This window comes from Canis aureus, chromosome 13 (assembly GCF_053574225.1).
Source record: "Canis aureus isolate CA01 chromosome 13, VMU_Caureus_v.1.0, whole genome shotgun sequence".
Lineage (NCBI taxonomy): Eukaryota > Metazoa > Chordata > Mammalia > Carnivora > Canidae > Canis > Canis aureus.
Window position 1 is genome coordinate 37,218,172 of NC_135623.1, and position 18,664 is coordinate 37,236,835.

At 35.2% G+C, this 18,664-nt stretch overlaps 1 protein-coding gene across 5 annotated transcripts in view; it reads right to left on the minus strand.

Moving 5' to 3' along the window:
• The window catches only part of ATP2B1 (ATPase plasma membrane Ca2+ transporting 1), a 128,264-nt gene that overhangs the window by 41,637 nt on the left and 67,963 nt on the right, over window positions 1-18,664 (minus strand). For all 5 annotated transcript variants that reach the window (XR_013350681.1, XM_077845772.1, XM_077845770.1 and 2 more), the window contains exons 3-5: window positions 9,627-9,824; window positions 3,858-4,112; window positions 3,640-3,765 (exon numbers count right to left, since the gene is read on the minus strand). Coding sequence is in view for 4 of the 5 variants with exons in the window: in XM_077845772.1 (XP_077701898.1) it covers window positions 3,640-3,765; window positions 3,858-4,112; window positions 9,627-9,824 (579 nt within the window). In the remaining variant the exon portion in view is untranslated. The remainder of the gene's footprint in view (window positions 1-3,639; window positions 3,766-3,857; window positions 4,113-9,626; window positions 9,825-18,664) is intronic.

The window sequence follows — 18,664 nt, forward strand, 5'->3', positions numbered from 1 at the left end:
TTTGATATCCGGTATTTAATAAGATAAACTCAGTAAGACTTTAAGTAAAACCCAAATTCTTACACTTAAGGTTTTAACTCTGTAATCCATCTCATCTGAATTCAAAGCTCCCTGCACACTCATGTATCATGGGATGCTGGGCAAATTCTAACATCTCAATTATTCACCCATAAAATGAGGATAATAGTACCTGCTGTTTATAAAAATAATGAGGTTCAAATAAACCTACAAATGTAAAGTGCCTTTGCACACTGTCTGAAATTTGTGGGTGTTCAAGGAATACATATTAATTTTAATTGTAAAATTACCTTCACCATTACTGACATTTCTGAGAAACACATTGCTTAAAAAAGAAATATGCTTATAAGCGAAAGGATTCTGCAGCAACAAATGTCCCATTTACCACACCAAAGCCCAAATCTGTGCCTAAACCAGCTTTCATCTCAGTCAGCCTAGATTATTGCAACAGCCTCCTAGCTAGTCTGTCTTTCCAGTTTGCCTGACATCAGTTTTAATCTTCCTAAGATATGAATTTTCTCAGAAGTGTCTCATGGCTCAAAACCATCGGATTCTAAACTGCATACTGGATTAAGTCCAAAGTCTTCTCCCTGAGATCAGCTAACCTCTCAAACTTTTTATCTACTACTCTAACATAATATTCCATTACAGAGAGCTTTGGAACAGAAATGGGAACACTGATTGTATTTTAACTGTTCCTTACAACAATCCTGCAAGTTGGTAAGCATTATTTTTCTTATTTTCTAGAAATTTGCCCAAGGTTATACAACAATTACAGGTCAAGACAAAGATTCAATCCAGCTCAGTCGGGGGTAAAGGGCATATTCTTATCATACAATACCAGTAAGTTTGCTTTGCGTTCTCCAACGTGTACATCCACATCTCTACACCTTTCCTCACTAATTAAAAGGCTCCCCATCTCTCTATTGTAATATTTTTGTGAATTTTAAGTAGCTTTCAAAAGCAATTCTTTTTCTAAGCTCTCAATATAGTCTTCTTTACAGTTATCGTATTTGATCTCTGGGTTTACAACCATATGGGGGCACCATCTTATATACCAAGTCAATTAATGCACAAAGGTTATTTGCTAAATAAAATCATAAAGCATATGGACTTATTCCAGTAGTTAAAAACGTAAATATATTTATTAATTATTGGTGAACTTATCCAATGTGAATTTTTTTAGGCCTCTGACTTTCTTGCTTTTATTCTTTGTTTTATTGTTAAGTAGGCCCCAGCCGCAGCGTGGACCCCAATGTTAAGCTTGAGCTCAGACCTGAGTTGAGCTCAAGAATCAGATGCTCAACCAACTGAACCACCCAGGTGCCTCTGATTTTCCTGCCTTTTAAAATTTATATTCTGAATATTTCCTAATTACCAGCTTGTCAGTGAAAAAGCAAAGAAAACAAACGAAATTCAGGACAGTTTTTACTGAGCAACTTCTACATTTAAAAGGCAATTTCTTTCTTTTAACAATTCTGGCTTTTAGAAGATTTCTATTTTTTTATGTTCTATTCCTCCTTAACACAGGTAACCAGATGCTGGTGGTTAATGTGCTCAGGCAAAGTAAACAGTTTTTGTTCTGGTCATATCCCCACTGCTAACTGAATAACTGCTTTTAAAAATCTAAATTTAAAAAGCCAAGAACAGCAGTGAGAGATGGCATCATGAGAATAAATTTAAAAATAAATGCATTTTATGTTTTTTAGTACATTTTTGGAATAGGGAAATAAATGCAGAAAAACTTTCCCACCCACATTACGATAAGGGACTCTGCAAAGTTATTTCAGTCTTTTCTTAACCATGGAAAATTTACAGCGTTCTTGTGGGGTACACTTGGTGTGTTCGGAACCTGAGTCTACATAAAGCTTACTAGCAAGCTGTTAAAATAAAAAAGGACCAAAGTTCAGTTAAAGGACACCAATCTGAACAGCTAAACACTTTGTAGTAAGCTAGATGTACATAAAGGTCCACGCAGTGCATATGGCAAAAAGTCAAAAGAGTACCACCTCAGTTTGCCAAATTCTGTGGCTCACGCAGTCTATGGTATTAAGGTATGATCAAATTGCTTTCCCTTCCTTGGAAAGACTATATATATAGACTTTACCGGCTAACAAATACAATTTCTCAGAAGTATGGCACGGAGTAAGCTAAATAAGTATAAGTTGTACTTATATATGCAAGCTATATGTATTTGGAATGAATTACAAATACAGCCATGTAAAGAAAAAACCAAACAGGATGTTCCTGGTAGTGTAGGATTTTGAAGGTATACAAATCCTAAGATGTTTCTGGATAGGCCTCTATTATAACTGAGACCTCTACCCTTTAATAACGGTGTTTATAAATGCATACATATGTAATTACTCTGATTTTTAGTAGTGGGATATTTTATAATAAGCTTTTTAGGCACATATTTGCAAATCTTAAGAATGAAAAATTGCAGGTGCCAAGTTATTACATAGTTAAATCAGCAAACATCTCCTTATGATGTATAAAATGTTGGCATTCCATTAACACCTGAAAATGGTAATAGAAGATAAATAGGCAACACTCTGCTTGTTCTGGTATAATTCAGTCTAACAAACATATGTAAACAACTGTCTTATAGACAATTTTGTAAATTCTATAAGGAATACTAAAAAATTAAGAGTAAAAAACTGGAAATCAAATGTGAAAGAACTGGCATGCTTTTGGAGTCAAGTTGTGATACTCTGGTTTCCTCTCATTCAGCATTTTTAAAGGCCAGTTTTCCCATCATTCCTTCATTCCTTCCCTTTCATTTCCAATTAACCTCAGGTCAAGCTACCAGTTACTGCTAGAAAAGCCTCCCAGTTAGACACCCAACTGCCCATTTCAAACAGTACCCTCATCTGTAAAAATCGTACTCTTTATTCTCAGAACATCTCTTACCTATGTGCAAATTCAATCCTCCCTAGTAGATGTGGTGTTACTGCTACGTCTACTGTTGATTAGTCATGTAATCTTTGATAAATTTTAAGGATTTTATCAGTTCTTAAAAAAAGTCTTTTGTAGATCACCATCGAGAATTCGTTAATTTGCTTTAAAAACAATCATTCTTTAATTTTATACATCAATAGGCCTTAAGAATAAATGTAAGATAGAAAAAGAGAAAAGTAGAAATCATCAGGCTTATGTTTTAGTTTTATCATTACACTAACATGAACAATGACTCTCAAAATCACTTTTTTTTTTTTGGACTCAAGCTCCTCATTTGTAAAATATGGCTCTGGATTCAAAAATCTCTAATATCTCTGCAAACTTACCAAAAAAAAAAAGTCCCTAAGGAATATAAGGGTGGAATCTAATATAAAATACAGAATTGGGGTAGCCCGGGTGGCTCAGTGGCTTAGTGCCACCTTTGGCCCAGGGTGTGATCCTGGAGACCCGGAATCGAGTCCCACGTCAGGCTCCCTGCACGGAGCCTGCTTCTCCCTCTGCCTCTCTATGTGTGTCTCATGAATAAATAAATAAAATCTTAAAAAAAAATAAAATACAGAATCTTTCACATCGTCGACTCTTAGGGAAACTGTGTTCAATGACAAATGGCATATAGTTGTGCAAGACAAAAAAGTTCAAAGATACAAAAGAAATTCATACCTGATAGAAGTAAGGGATCCTTATCTAAAGACTTCTTAACATGATCAGATTCACCAGTCAATGAGCTTTCATCAATTTTAAGATCATTGCCCTGAATCAATATGCCATCGGCTGGAAGAAGATCACCTAAAACAAAAAGCAATGGTATGCTAAATTATAAACAAGATTACAGTAACTTTACCTGTAGCGTTAAGAAGTATTGGTCGTTTTTTACTTACCATATTTCACCTGAGCAATATCTCCAACAGTAATGTCAGCTACAGGTATCTGAATGACCTGACCACCCCTGATGACTGTGAACTTCTGTTCTTGTTCAATTCGACTCTGCAAACCTCTAAACTGTTTTTCCTTACTCCAGTCATTGAAAGCTGTTACTAATACCACACACACTACTGACAAGAGGATTGCAGCTCCTTCAATCCAACCAGTTTCACCTTCACCTTCTTCCTCTCCAACAGAAACTTCTCCACAAACTATATGGAAAGAAAGAAAATGCTGATCAAAAACAAAACAAAACAAGATTCTGAACTGATGACAACAGACATGCAATAAGTTAATTATGATGTTTACATACCTTGTTAATTTTACTCTAAATACCCTACTGAACCCAAAGCATTCCACAATGATAAGAATGCTTACTATGTCAAGTTCCCTGCCACTGAAGAATTCTCACCCTAAGGATAGGGAGGCAGTCGAGGGTACTAGTTAAGAGTGGGGACACTGGGGAAGATGAAATCTTCCAGAAGGCAAGCTACTGATTTTTGAGACTCAAATTTCTTCAAATTACGATATCACCTTCTCCAGAGATGTAAGAATTAAATGAGAGAACACTTTAAAGTAGGTAGAGCAATGGTTGAGAATTCCTTTGCACTTGACCCATGGTTAACGCTATTATTACATGTGTTAGACAAGATGTACATGAAAACTTAAGAATTATGTGCTACCCATGAATCATGTTTTATTTACTGTACAATTTTACAGGAGTACAAGAAAAACTTAGTTTCCATAACATGAAAAGGTAAGCCAGATGCTACTCATTAATCCAACTATATGGGCACCTACTCTAGGTGCCAGACACTACTTTAGGAGCTGGGGATATAGCAGTAAATAAAGCACACAAGCTCCCTCTCCACATGAAACCCATATTCAGATTGGTATGTGCAGATGGTATACGAAGAATTCAGGTCATAAAACACAAATAATTTCAGATATCGTAAATGCCATAAAGAAACTAAAGGATGGTAATGTGCTATCAAGTGAAGACCGAGGACTGCGGTTTGTGTGAACACAGAAGGCCCCTCTGAGGTGTCCCTGACATTTGAGCTAGGAGTCAAATGATAAAAGGGAACTAGCCATATAGTTGCTTTAGAGCATTCCAGGAAGAACATTCCAGGGAAAGATTAAAGAAAGAGCATTCCAGGGAAAGATTAAAATCAGTACAAAGGCTCTATGGCGCAAAAAAGTTCACATAAAAACGGGGGGTGGGGGGGAAGAACCCCCCAAAACTCAAATTTAAGGTCAACAATGTTGAAAAAAGAACAATTAAATAGCACTGTTTAGACTTTCAGCTTTAATCTATTTGTGAGTCTAAAATCAATTCAGTGGCTCATGATCCAGCATTTTAAAAAATGAAACACAACAAAATAAAAGGGATATACATGTAGTAATGGTAAGCATTGTTTCTTAAAAGTTTACCACTTTGGTTACTTATAAATTTACATGAAGGAAAATGTTCTTTTGCATTCTTATATAGAAGTTCTTTCTTACTGAGGGTTGAGCTGAAAAGCCTGAAAAATTAATAGTTCTCTTAGGACAGGTAAAGCAGGAAAAAAGATCATTCAAAGAAAAGAATGAGTAAATGAATGATACCAGATATGATTAAAGCATATTTCAGAATAGAGAGCATGAACCAAAGAAAATGATCTGAAGTATAAAGATGCTGGATAAAGATTAATCCAGGAGGGGTATATGGGAGATGAAGAGAGAGAATACAGAGACTGGAATAAAATCAACTGGTGGTGAATTTGAAGGGATGATATAAATTAATAATAATAATAATAATAATAAATCCTGAGGCCCATCAGCAGGATTCAACCATCAATGGGTACAAAAGCAAGTTCCCCAAAAGAGATGGCAAGACAACCCATTGAGAGCAAATATTAAAACTTCTCTCTGAATTACATTTGAGCTAAAGAAATGACCACGTATTATTGTACACAATAACCAGTTAAATGAATTTATGGTTTACAATGTTCTAAATGGCAGAAATGATAGGACAGTTTCTCTTCCACGTTCCCCTTGCCCAAAAGATAGATTAGCTCTCTGCATTAGGTAAAGCAACTCTGGACTCAGGGACAGATGAAAGTTGAAATACTATGTTGACCACTTTCACCAACTTGAAATGCAGCTGAAGTATTATCTTCCAAATGAAGCATTTCAATGGGTTTTGATCTTACTGGTTAAAAATTTAAAAATGCAGTACTTGTAACAATGTGCAAGAACAACAGATTGAGAGAAGATGCAATTTACCAGTCATATGTCAAACAAAAAGGTTTGTGTAACTGGTAGATGGGAGTGAAAATAAGAATCATTAGTGAGTAGACTTCTTGCCATTTGGATTTATATAATGTTTTAAAAGTTTCTTTTCAGCTATAAGAAACATTAAAACCAAGTTCTGAAATAAAGTAAACTCAGACCTAAATCAAGGTTAAATCAAAACTATAAAATATAATAATGTGTATTCAATCATGTTATCAATAATGACATTTTACAGTTATTAAACATCAAAATTTTAAACCTCACTGCATCTTGTAATTATCTCAATTTATATTTTTGCATATGTTTAAAACTATGCACATTATAAAAATACTGTATACACATTATGTAGATGACTTTAAGTATATATAATTCATGAATGGATCGTTTGGAGATACATGCTCAGATTTCTTCCTGATTAGGCATATATATAATCAAAAAGGCTTAAAAATCAATGCAACAGAGATTAGAGGGGAAGGAATTATGAGACAATTATATCATTCCCAGCTTTAAATCTCACATGCATATTTAGAGGACTATTCCAAAAGAGAAAATGAAACAAATTGGTGTCGTATTTCCATTTCATATATAGTTCTACTTTAGATTATACAGATAAAGTTAGAATGAGTTTGAAACAGATGGTAGTAAAATACTTATAGAAATATTTCCTACTGATGATCATTACAAATTTTCAGAGTAGCTGCAACAAAAAATAATTGCAAAGGCCAAGTTACAAAAGGATTGTAGTTCCAGTTTTATATCTATTTGTATTTTAATAATGCTTTCAGTAAAGTCCAAGCACAAATATTATAATAAAAAAATCTATTTCACCACAGGGTTCTCTGTAAACATAGTCACCTAAGAGAAATGCACAATCTAAATTCAGTCTATGCTCTCTACTGTTTAGCAAATATTCCTTTCTTAAAAATCACCACTGGAGCTACTTCGTGGATGGTGCATTATGTGTGTACATTAACAGTATATAAAAAGTAGTTCTGAAAAAGTATTGTCCAGGAACCCCAGGAGGATCTCTCAAGGTCAAAACTGTCTGTAATAAGACTAAGATGTAATTTGCCTTATATTTTAGGAATGTGTAGAATTTTCCAAAGCCATGGATACACAACACACTAAATGCAGAAGCAGATGAGAATCCAGTTATCTTCAATTATGCCAGACATTAAAGAGATACAAGGAAATGAAGAACACCATTACTACTCTTTTCGTTATTTCATTTAAAATTTCATTAATAATAATTATAGTAATTATAACAGCACAGCACTTAGTTATAATTTTTAATGCAATGATAAAATGCTTTTAAATTCCTTGATTTTAATTAAAAATACAGTAAATATCTACAATATAAAGTTATATAATCAAAAGTTCTTTTGAATTTTTAACTTTGAATGTAAAGGTGTCCTGAGACTAAAAATCTGAGAATCATTGGTAGTGACTAAAGACTAAAGACTCCTTTACAGAGGGTTTTAGTGCTTATTTTCACACGAAACAGCACTAGAAGAAATTTTGAGAATTTACATTTCTAGGACTACAGATTTACAATTAATGGGTTTCCTTTTCAAACAAGTTACTACTTAGTGTTAAGACATAATGTGATAAAAAGATACAAGTACACTAATAGATATTTAAAAAATGCAAACACTAACATTTCATCACCCTCTAGATTTTTGACTCTTTTTAAAGTGTCCTATGACAGACACTGACAACTCTAGTGTATCTTTCCAGTTGGATATCTAATGCCAGTATTTTCCATAAGCAAATTTGGGAAAGGGCTTATCACTATATTCTACAACTGAAAGCAGTGCAAGTTCCAAAAAGATTTGTCCTTGTAAGAAAATCCACTCCCACTGAAAATAGTTTTTGTTAATCCTCTTAGGATATTGGGGGGAAAAGCTTAAAAAGTTAAAAAAAATTAATAATCTTCCAACTCACTAAATTCTAGAATACCAATTCCCAATATTCTATCATGAGAGTTGGGTAAGTTGAACACTACAGAACTTAGCTGTATGTTGCTGAATATGGTATGACCTTTCTGTCATATAACAAGATAAACACCTTTCGGCCTACTCATGTGTGCACACATAAACCTACCTGAGTCAACTACAGACACACAAAACAAACTTTAAAAATCTGTGAGAATACAATAAAAAATGGTATATAGCAGTAATCCCTAAGAAGTGAGATTCTGGGTGAATATTATTTCCTACGAATTGTCATTTTTCCCTCCCATCTTCCTATGGCAAAAAAAGTATTTAATACAAATATGTACAAGGTTCAAAAATAATTTGGTTTAATGTTATAAGAATATTGCCTAAATTTATTTAGATCAGAGATTCTCAGCCACCGGCAATTTTGCCCCCTATGAGAAACACAACAATAACTGAAGACATTTTGGTTGCCTCAACTGGTACGTGGTACAATGCACGACAACAAAGAATGTTCTGGGGCAAAATGTAAACAGTGCTACTGCTGAAATACCCCAATATATACACTGATCTCATGTAAACTGACCTACTCTGTGGCCAACTTTCTCCAACAAAAAAAATACCCAAAACCCAACTCTCACATGAGCTCCAGGCATACCTTTAATGGAATTACTTTAAATCACTGCCTAAGCCAACTTTTAGAGTTAGCAAATATTTATCAAAGTCTTCATAACTTGAAAAAGCTAAGTTTTCACAAACATATTGGTGCATCACTCTTCTGATATATAAAATATTAGTGGTTTACTCTATAGTTATTTAAATATAGTCACCAAAATCCAAGCTAAATTTCTCAGCAGTTATAGAATATATTGTCAAAGAATATTCATTTTAAATAAATTTATTAAAAAGAGTAAGAAATTTAAAAGAGAAAAGAAGAACAAAGAAAAGTGGGAAACAAAACCATTTGTAGCTACAAGTTAAAGTAAATATACCATCAAATAATGTATTTTTCCATTGGTCAAGACACTTTGTAGTACAAACATTTCTAGAATGGCAAGGCAATAATACCCCAATCATGCATATAGCAACACAATTTAAGAACTTAAAAAATAATGAATTAGGGAAGAGAATAGAATTTTGCTTCATAATTATTTCCAAGATCAAATAAAAATCAAAACTATTTCAATATAGTGTTCAAAGACCTTAAAAACTGTGATGGCACAAATCACATCATCTGTATGGCTTAGCTCCTTGCCAACACATGGTATGCACATTTTGGCAGGTCTTTTAACCTCCATATTTCACTTGGAGATGACATTATCTCATAGGATTACCATAAAATGATCTGAGATGGTATATTTAAAGAACTATTAAAAGTACTACTAGAATGGTATTTAGCATGGTCAATGAATGCTGATCTGCTATTGTCATTACATTTAAGTAAGCAAATGAACTGAATTTATTAACATCACACATAAAAATCTTTTTCCCCCCCTTCCCCAATTTACTTACGTGCATTATCCCCTTCTGGAGGTTGATAAAAAGAAAGGCCCAATGATACTATGGCTGCAATTTCTAGTATAATTAAAGTGACATCTTGTAATGCTTCCCATACTAATTGAAGAAAGGTTTTTGGCTTTTTAGGAGGTATAAAATTCTTTCCAAACACTGCTTCTCTTCTCTCTATATCTGCAGGGTTTCCACTTAAACCTAGTGAAAAGAAACAAATTTCAGTGAAAAGTTTCACTATTTACAAATGAAAATACCTATTTAAGACATATTCATTATACTTTAGATTCCAATTCATAAAACCCTATCAAAAAGATTTTAATGTATTACACCAAATGTACAGAATTTGAATCACTGAAAAAAATGTGTACAGTACTTTAAAAAGACATTTGAGGTAGCTCAAGACTAGATTAAGAATTCTCACTTTTCCAAACTGCTTACTTTTTTTGTACTATCTTATACCATCTTTTAGACTGCCAGAGACCAGAACTGGGATGACAGTTGGATTTTATATTGTAATTAAACACTTCTTTGACCTTTACTTAGGATTTTTTCCATCCAAAAGTGGGTAATTATGTATTTATTTGATTGACTTAACAGCATCTTGGTTATTAACTCAATCAGTGAAAATTTTAGATTTTTACTCTCATTTACTAAAGAACAATGAGAAGTTAATTTATCACAAACCCTAAAAATTTCTCTACTAAAAATGGCTGTCATACTTGGACTGATAAGAGATTTGCACGTCACAAAGAACCAGGAAACTTGGGCTGACTTTTCTTTTGAATTTTATATTTGGGATTTATTTCCAGCTTAAGAAATATGTAGTGCTACTGACTGCACCCACTGTCACTGCAAGGGAAAAGGTGCATTACAGGACATGTATTTATTACCTGAAGTGTGGAATTGAAAGCTACGAGGGAAGAGGTTAAGAGCTGGCTGGATGAACATCAATTTTGCCTTTCCTTCACCCTATCTAGCAGGTCCTCCTATAATTTAACCCTCCTGATCCTATCAAACCTAGATATATTCCCATTCACTAACGCAATGTATACATTTACCTTTTTGTTGGGGATAGGTATGAAAAGACGGGCAGCAGTGTCTTATGACTTGTTTCCTTAGTCTGTTTAAAAATATCAAAGAAGGAGGCAAAGGTACCAGAATGATACACCTTTCAATTTATTGTCATAAATTTAAAGGCATTAATTTAGTTAACTAATCTCTCTCTCTCCCTCTCTCGGCGGGGAAGGGAAAGAACAGCAAAGGAGGAAGACAGAAAACAGTAGATAATGGAAGGCTCTTGGTTTTAAGCGTTTCAGCTAGTAATCCCAATGTAGAGGCAGGCAAAGAGTACAAGAGAGAACAAAGAAAGTATACTGTTAGAATAAAAAGTAAGAAATGAATATAAACATTTTAAGGTAATTATTTACGTTGTTAAAGGTATCAAGAAGATTCCAGATGTTTTCTTTAGCAACTGTAACAAGGTCAATCCATTCTGGGCATTCGAAAGCATTTTAGATTTCTGATGACAAAAGACATCATCTAAAAGTTTCCCCGGAGCTCCAGGCTTTGAGACAGAGTTCAACAGGAGAAAGGAATCAAAGGATTGTACTAATTGTGACTGGGGGAAAGACAGTATGAGAGAAGAAACTGGCAAATTATAATTTAAGATCCACACAGTTTCTTCAGACTAGAGCAATGCCCTCTAATCACACCTGGCTGCAACCAGTTAGCACTGGTCCATGGTTTAATTGAGGGATAGGACAATGTAGTAACATTTTCCACAAAACGAAATTTGTTTTAAAGTTTAAATATTGTAATGTTCTGAGATTATGTGCTTGTTGCTTTTTGAATTAAGTGTCTTTTTTTTTTCATAAAAAGATATTAAATAGTAAGTTTGTTTTGCCTTATGTTTTAATGATTTTAAAGATTGATTGATTATTTATTTATTTATTTATTTATTTATTTATTTATTTATTTATTTATGAATGACACAGAAAGAGGCAGAGAGGCAGAAGCAGGCTCCATGCAGGAAGCCCGACATGGGACTCGATCTCGGGTCTCCAGGATCACGCCCTGGACTGAAGACGGCGTTAAACCGCTGAGCCACCCAGGCTGCCCATATTTTAATGATCTTACTAGCAAAAATGAAAGACTGCATTCCTCTCCCGTGTCTCCAATTTTTTTCCTAAGGAATCTGTCTGAAGATACTGGTTTTAGCAGTTTAACTCATGCTTAATAGAGCCGATCATTAATTATCTGTATCTGACACCTAGTAGTTTTAAATGTCAGCATTATAATCATAAAAATAACTGACCAAAACTTACATTGGTTAAATAGAGGGCAATATTTTATGTTAATGTGGATAAAAACAGCCAAAGATTGTTTAAAAATGTAACTGGAGGGAATCTGGAAAATGAAAAAGCAGCTGGTCCTAAAGGTTACTGTCATTCTTCTACACCACTGACACACATATGAACACACACCTAGGACATGACATCAATAAAGTCATCTGGTTTAGGGGATCCCTGGGTGGCTCAGCAGTTTAGCGCCTGCCTGAGTCCCAGGATCGAGTCCCGCATGGGGCTCCCGGCATGGAGACTTTTCCCTCCTCCTGGGTCTCTGTCTCTCTCTCTATCATAAATAAATAAATAAATAAATAAATAAATAAATAAATAAATAAATCTTTAAAAAAAAAGTTATCTGGTTTAGGAACCATCAGACAGATTTCAGTTCACCTACTGAAATTTTGCCTATGTGACTTAACTTCTGTGGTAGTTGGGGGACAGGCATTAATATTTGTTGGTGTAACTTAACAAAGTTATTTAGAAGGGCCTAAGAAGGCATAAAGCATCAAGTTATAAACTATAGTGTAATAGCTATTAAGCTAAATTAAGGGGATGATAAGTTACAAGTTGAACACTACAGGTTTTAATTGCACTGGGGGCAGGCAATATATTTCTATTAATATAAAATAAACATATAATCTAAATATAATGAAATTAAGACTTTTACAACAATAGTCTGTTATCCAGTAGATATTTACCTAACATCTACTACTTTCAAGGATTATTCTATGTCCTGAGGAATCACTGTGAACAAGACAAGTCATAATACATTCACCAAGCTTATATCATACTGGAGGGAAACAAATAGACAACTAAAGTAACACAGAGAAGACTAGTATTTATTCTAAGTGTAACAGAAACCTTTCTAAAACAGAAGGGTTTTTTTTTTTTTTTTAAAGATTTTATTTGTTTACTTGATGGAGAGAGACAGCACAAGCAGGTGGAGCAACAAGCAGAAGGGGAGGGAGAAGCAGGCTCCCCACTAAGCAGAGAGCAGAGGGTGGAGCGTGAACCTGGAACCCTGGGATCATGACCTGAGCCAAAGGCAGACATTTAACCGACTGAGCCACCCAGGTGCCCCAAAAGCGTTTTAAAGTACCACAGTAATAATTGATCTCATTTAAATTGTTGTGTGAAGTATGAATTGAAGAGTTCGAGAGCACAGGGGAAAAAACCAGTCCGGTAGCTATGGCAGTGCAGTGAGAGATGATGGTGGCTTGTATATGAGTTTTTAACTGGATCTGCCAATTATCTTATAAAAAGATTAGACAAAACTTGCTAAACAATTCGACACGAATGAAAGAGAAAGAAGAAAGAATGTCTAGGTTGGGGGGGGGGGTCTACACATTTATATGAATGGATAATAAAGACATTTACCAAAAAATAAATAAATAAATAAAATAAAGACATTTACCAAGACAGAGCAGGCTTTGGGAACTGCAGAATTAAGTGGGAAAAGAGAAGCAAGTGCTAATGGTTTTCGTTTTATAGATTTACACATGAGATGCCCAATAAATAATCAGGTAGAAATGCCTGTAGACTGCTTGCTAGCCATATTTGGAACTCAGCAAGAGGTCTAAATGTCTAAATCAGGGAATCATTAATGCATAGTTGATTCTGGAGCCATGGGCCCAATGAGAACTGCCAGACAAGGGAGGAGGGCTGAGGACAGAGCCTTGGAACTCTCTCAACATTTGAAGGTCAGATAGGGGAAGAAAAGCCAAGGCAACCCAAAGAAATGGGTGGGGGTAAGGAGGGGCTCACAAACAGGCTCATTTATATGAAAACAGGCTCATTTATATGGAAGCCTAGAAAAGTAAGGTTGTTTTTTTTTTTTTAAAGATGACGATGATGTGGATGACTATACAAAGGAGTAGCATGAAGACAGAGCATGGATAATTGCCTTTCACTAGACGGAGGCTGATAACCTTGAAAAAGCTTAGTGTTGTGAAGAAACTGATTAGAAAGAACTGAAGATAAAATTAAGAATTAGAAAGTGAGTGGAAACTATGATTATGGAACATCCAGGAGTATGATGCAGTAGAGAAAAAATAAAGCAGTAAAAGTGAATTAAAGTAGGTAAATAAAACCCATAAAAAAAGCCCATTGGGTTTTTTTCCAAATGAGTGATAAGATATTAAGGCAAGTAATTTGCCAGTGGAAATAATTAAATAGAGAAGATAACACAAGATGCACAGGCTAACACCAGAGCAAAGCCTTTGAAGAAGGGAAACAGAATCCAGGATATGTTAGCCGGCTTGCTCTAAGTTCTAGAAGAGGCTTCTGCTGTTAGGAAACAGAAAACAACAGTCCTTGGGGGAAGGGGATGGCTAAGTGGGTGAAACTGGTAATGAGACTACATGGTCCTAGTTTTAAAAATAAAGTGGATATAACATGAAATCATTAAGTATAGCTTATGAATAAAGGTAACGACAAATCTTCCACCCAGTCCCATTGGCTCAGTTGATTGTAGTGTAGTGGTAACGAGGTGAAAGGGATGTGTGGCACTCATCTCCTTAGGCCCAGTCAGCTTCACAAACAAAGTATATTTTTAAAAACCATCAAGCAGCTGTAAGAATGAATAAAGAAAACCTGATTTAAAACAGAGTTGGGGGGCATCTGGGTGGCTCAATGGTTGAGTGTCTGCCTTTGGCTCAGGTCATGATCCCAGGGTCCTGGGATTGAGTCCTGCATCAGGCTCCCTGCAGGGAGCCTGCTTTTCCCTCTGCCTATGTCTCTGCCTCTCCCTGTGTCTCTCATGAATAAATAAATAAAATCTTTTTTAAAAAATCAATGTTAATAAATAAAAAGGAGTTGGGGAGCCATAAAGGGAGAATTCTCATACATGTAGCACTCATGTCAACTTAAAGGACCAGCAGGAAGGAGGAAGATTTCCACATGCCTCAGTAAAAACAAACTGCCCACCATTCCTAGTCAATGAGAAAATGCCACAACCCCGAGCTCTTGCTCTTCTCCAATGAAGTTATGTTCAAAATAACTCTCCCCATCTCCTCTAGAACCTAATAAAAGCTAGCCTCCCCTGTCTCTTCAGACTTGCCTCTGGTTCACCATAGTCTGCTTCTCCTTAATTGCAATGCCACTATTACTCTTAAATAAACTCATCTTTAATTAAATTACCATTTGTTTCATTTAAGGTAGACATTACCTGGTGTCAGAAGGGGGATGAGAAGGCGCTGAACCTCTACTGAACTAATGACACTCAGAACTGTTTTGTGGGTCTCACTTGAGTCCCTTGAGCTCTTCATTTCTGTGAGTTGTCTCCTTCGTTTCAGTTCAGTGAGTCTCCTATTCGGATTCAAGCTCCCTCCTTTTGGTTCAGCTCTCCAATTTTATCTGGGGTCTACTTTTGTGAAGGCATTACCCTTCTTGGTGAGTATTCTTTTGTTTTCTGTACTTTTATTTTGAATAATGGGATCGATCTTCAAGTTCAAAAAGTTAGGCAAGCCACCTTCTGACATACCTGCCTATTTTATGTCTAAAAACTATGGTTCCAGAAGCTGTGAATATCTGTAAAAAATGGTAAAATCTTACTAAAGACAACCTAGAACCACAATGGCTATTATGAGAAATGTTCCAGTTCAGTAAGATCATTTAAGTAGTGAACTTGAAAGCAAGGACTATCAAATTATAAAGAACGGGATACTTTTATTTTTATTGGCATGCAGAAGCCTCCAAACTTCAAAATTCCAAAATAGCTTCACTGAAAGACTTTTTGTAAAAGGCTAATAAAAAAGTGAAGATATAAGAGGTACCTAAAACAAAAGGCTCTAAGATTGACATAATACTCATACTGCCTGCCTCCCTCTTTCTTCGAGTACTCATTCTAGTAATATTCCACCTGAATTGCCTCTCTACTACTCTGATGAGACTATTAAACAATTTACCCTTTTAAATAAGACCACTTGATGCTACAGGCAAATTCTCTTCAGGTATCTTTCACTTCTTGGTCAAAGGCCATACTAAGGACTTAGTTAAATAATTTCTTAATTTCTTAAACAGAGAAAATCTAACACTTTAATAATTGGATTAACTCCAGAGATAAGTGGATACATAAAAAGGCAGAAAATAAAATTGGGGGCAACTGAGTGGTTCAGTCGGGTAAGTGTCTGCCTTTGGCTCAGGTCATGATCCCCAGGTGCTGGGATGGCATCCCACATTGGGCTTCCTGCTCAGTGGGGAGCCGTCTCCTCCCTGCTTGCTCGCTCGCTCGTTCTCTCTCTCTTTCTCGTTATTCCTGTCTCTCTCAAATAAATAGAATCTTAAAAAAGAAAAAAGGGAAAGAAGAGTGGAGGCACTGGTCAGTGCCTGATATGTTTGTTAAGGCACTCTCCCCTATGCTAATTGAGGATTACATTCTCCTGGATGGGTCATCAACCTATGACATCACTTCAGATGCAACCCAATTCTTTGAGGAATTGAGAGCAACTATCCTTATCTTAACAAATCTCTGTAAAACTAGAAATGCAACTCTATAGAGGCAATTCAAAGTTTGCCCATTTCTTTTTACCAATCCCCAAACCTCCCCTATTAGTCTTTAAAGGCTTGTAACTTTGCATTCCTCCTTGTGTCTCTGAGGTGTGAATGCTAAAGTACAAACTCCAGGGAAGTAATTCTTATCAGAAGAAAAACAAAAGGGGGAAAGGTCATTTAAAACTTAGCTTTAGCCATCTGAGTAGGTTGCCTTAACTTATTCCATCTACCAGAACACTTAGGTCCAACTTTTATACATGAGTAAAGTGGAAACCACGAGGTCTCTGTTTATGTCTATATTTAAGCATGTCTGTATGTGTGTTGTATACATGTATTTTCATGTTGTATATATGTAGCATTTTCTACCTTCAGTACTATTACAATTAATTTGTAGAAGTTCTACTTAATGGGCTCAAATGTGAATTAAGTGTTCTTAGAAATTCTCAAAAATGTATAGAAAGTAACTCAAATGTTTTTCAGGTTCGAATGATTTGGGATAATCTGTGGCAAATAAAAGCTAGCTAAGCTTAAGCGTGGTTCCACTAAAACAGGCACATCTTCAGAGTTACCAGCATTAAATGTAGAGATACAACTTCTACCAGTTTTACTAATCAAATAAATTCATGTTATATCTGATATAAAAGTTGTCAACATGAGTAATAGCTTGGAAAAAATGGTTGACTTTGTCTAATGTCTCATGAAGCTTTTGTGGGTGATCTAAACATAACTGTTAAGAATGAATAAACTAAATAGATGTAAGCAGGATAAAAAGGTTTTTAAGTGAACTTTTCAAATAATTTCCCCCTATTTTTTGGTAACCTAAAACCTTAAAGTTTTGCTAAAGTAAGTGATGAGTTAAGCTAAATTCATTAAAGATACAGATCATTTCCAAATAAGATAAAACACTGAAACATATATTACTGAACATAATATTTTGCTTCATTTTACAGAATTAAAGATAGGAGTCTAATAAACATGTTTAGCTATGCTTAAAAATACTCTGAAACAAATGTTTCTAACAATCATAAAAAAGTGTAAGCCTGCCAATTCACAGAATGGTAATGTAAAGGGCAGTTCACAACTGTTTACTTCTTATTTAGGTTGCTAAGGGTTAAGAATTCTAATTAATATGTGTGCTTAAAGCTACTAGAAATAATAAAGGAAACACCTCCAGATGAAAACAAAATTTGGATGTGGGCTTTTGGTAAAGAAGGTATAAAGAAATAGACCTGCACTTTTGTCAAGGGAAAATTTGTTATAAAGTGAGGCTGGTTATTTAAAAAGAGAAAAGAGGTGGTTATTTGAAAAGAGGAAAAGTATAAAATCTGAATGTAAAAAAGTTGTAGGTTTTTGGAAAAGGAATCTTTGAATGGAGATTTTGATGTGTAGTCAAGCTGGTTAAGATTAAAGTAAATTAATTTAAAATCAGTTTTAGGGTGGCTCAGTTGGTTAAGCATCTGCCTTCAGCTCAAGTCATGATCTAACAGTCCTAAGATAGAGCCCCACATGGGGTTCACTGCTCAGCAGATAGTCTATTTCTCCCCTCACTCCCTCTCTATGCTCCCTCATCTCTCTCAAATAAATAAAATCTTAAAAAAAAAAAAAAGGTTTAGTATGGGGCACCTAGGTGGCTCAGTGAGTTAAGCATCTGACTTTGACACACAGGTCATGACCGCAGGGTCCTGGGATTGAGGCCTACATGTCATCACCTTCCCCCCACCCCAATTCATCACAGAATCTGCTTATCTCTCTCCCTCTGCTCCTCCCCTCCGCTTGTGCTGGCTCTCTCTCAAATCTTTTTTTTTTTAAATGAGCTTTATTATCAAAAGTACAGCGGTATAAAATTAGAATTTGTTTTTTTTCTGATAAAAGAACAATGTTTTCTTACATTATTGATCTGCTCTTAATAAGATATTGTAAAAAAAAAAAAAAGCTTTTCTTTACTTTTAATGTAATCTGCCTAGAAAAAAAAAATGACTGTGTTTTGCCCTCATCGGGTCTTCGATTACTTTAAAAAAAGTTGGTTCTCTTCAATATTAAATCAGCTAAGGCTTTTTTTTTTTTTTTTTAAGATTTATTTATTCATGAGAGAGAGACACAGGAAGAGAGACAGAGACATAGGCAAAGGAAGAAGCAGGGTCCCCAAGGGGAACCCAGTGCGGGACTCCATCCTGGGACTCTGGGATCATCCCCTGAACTGAA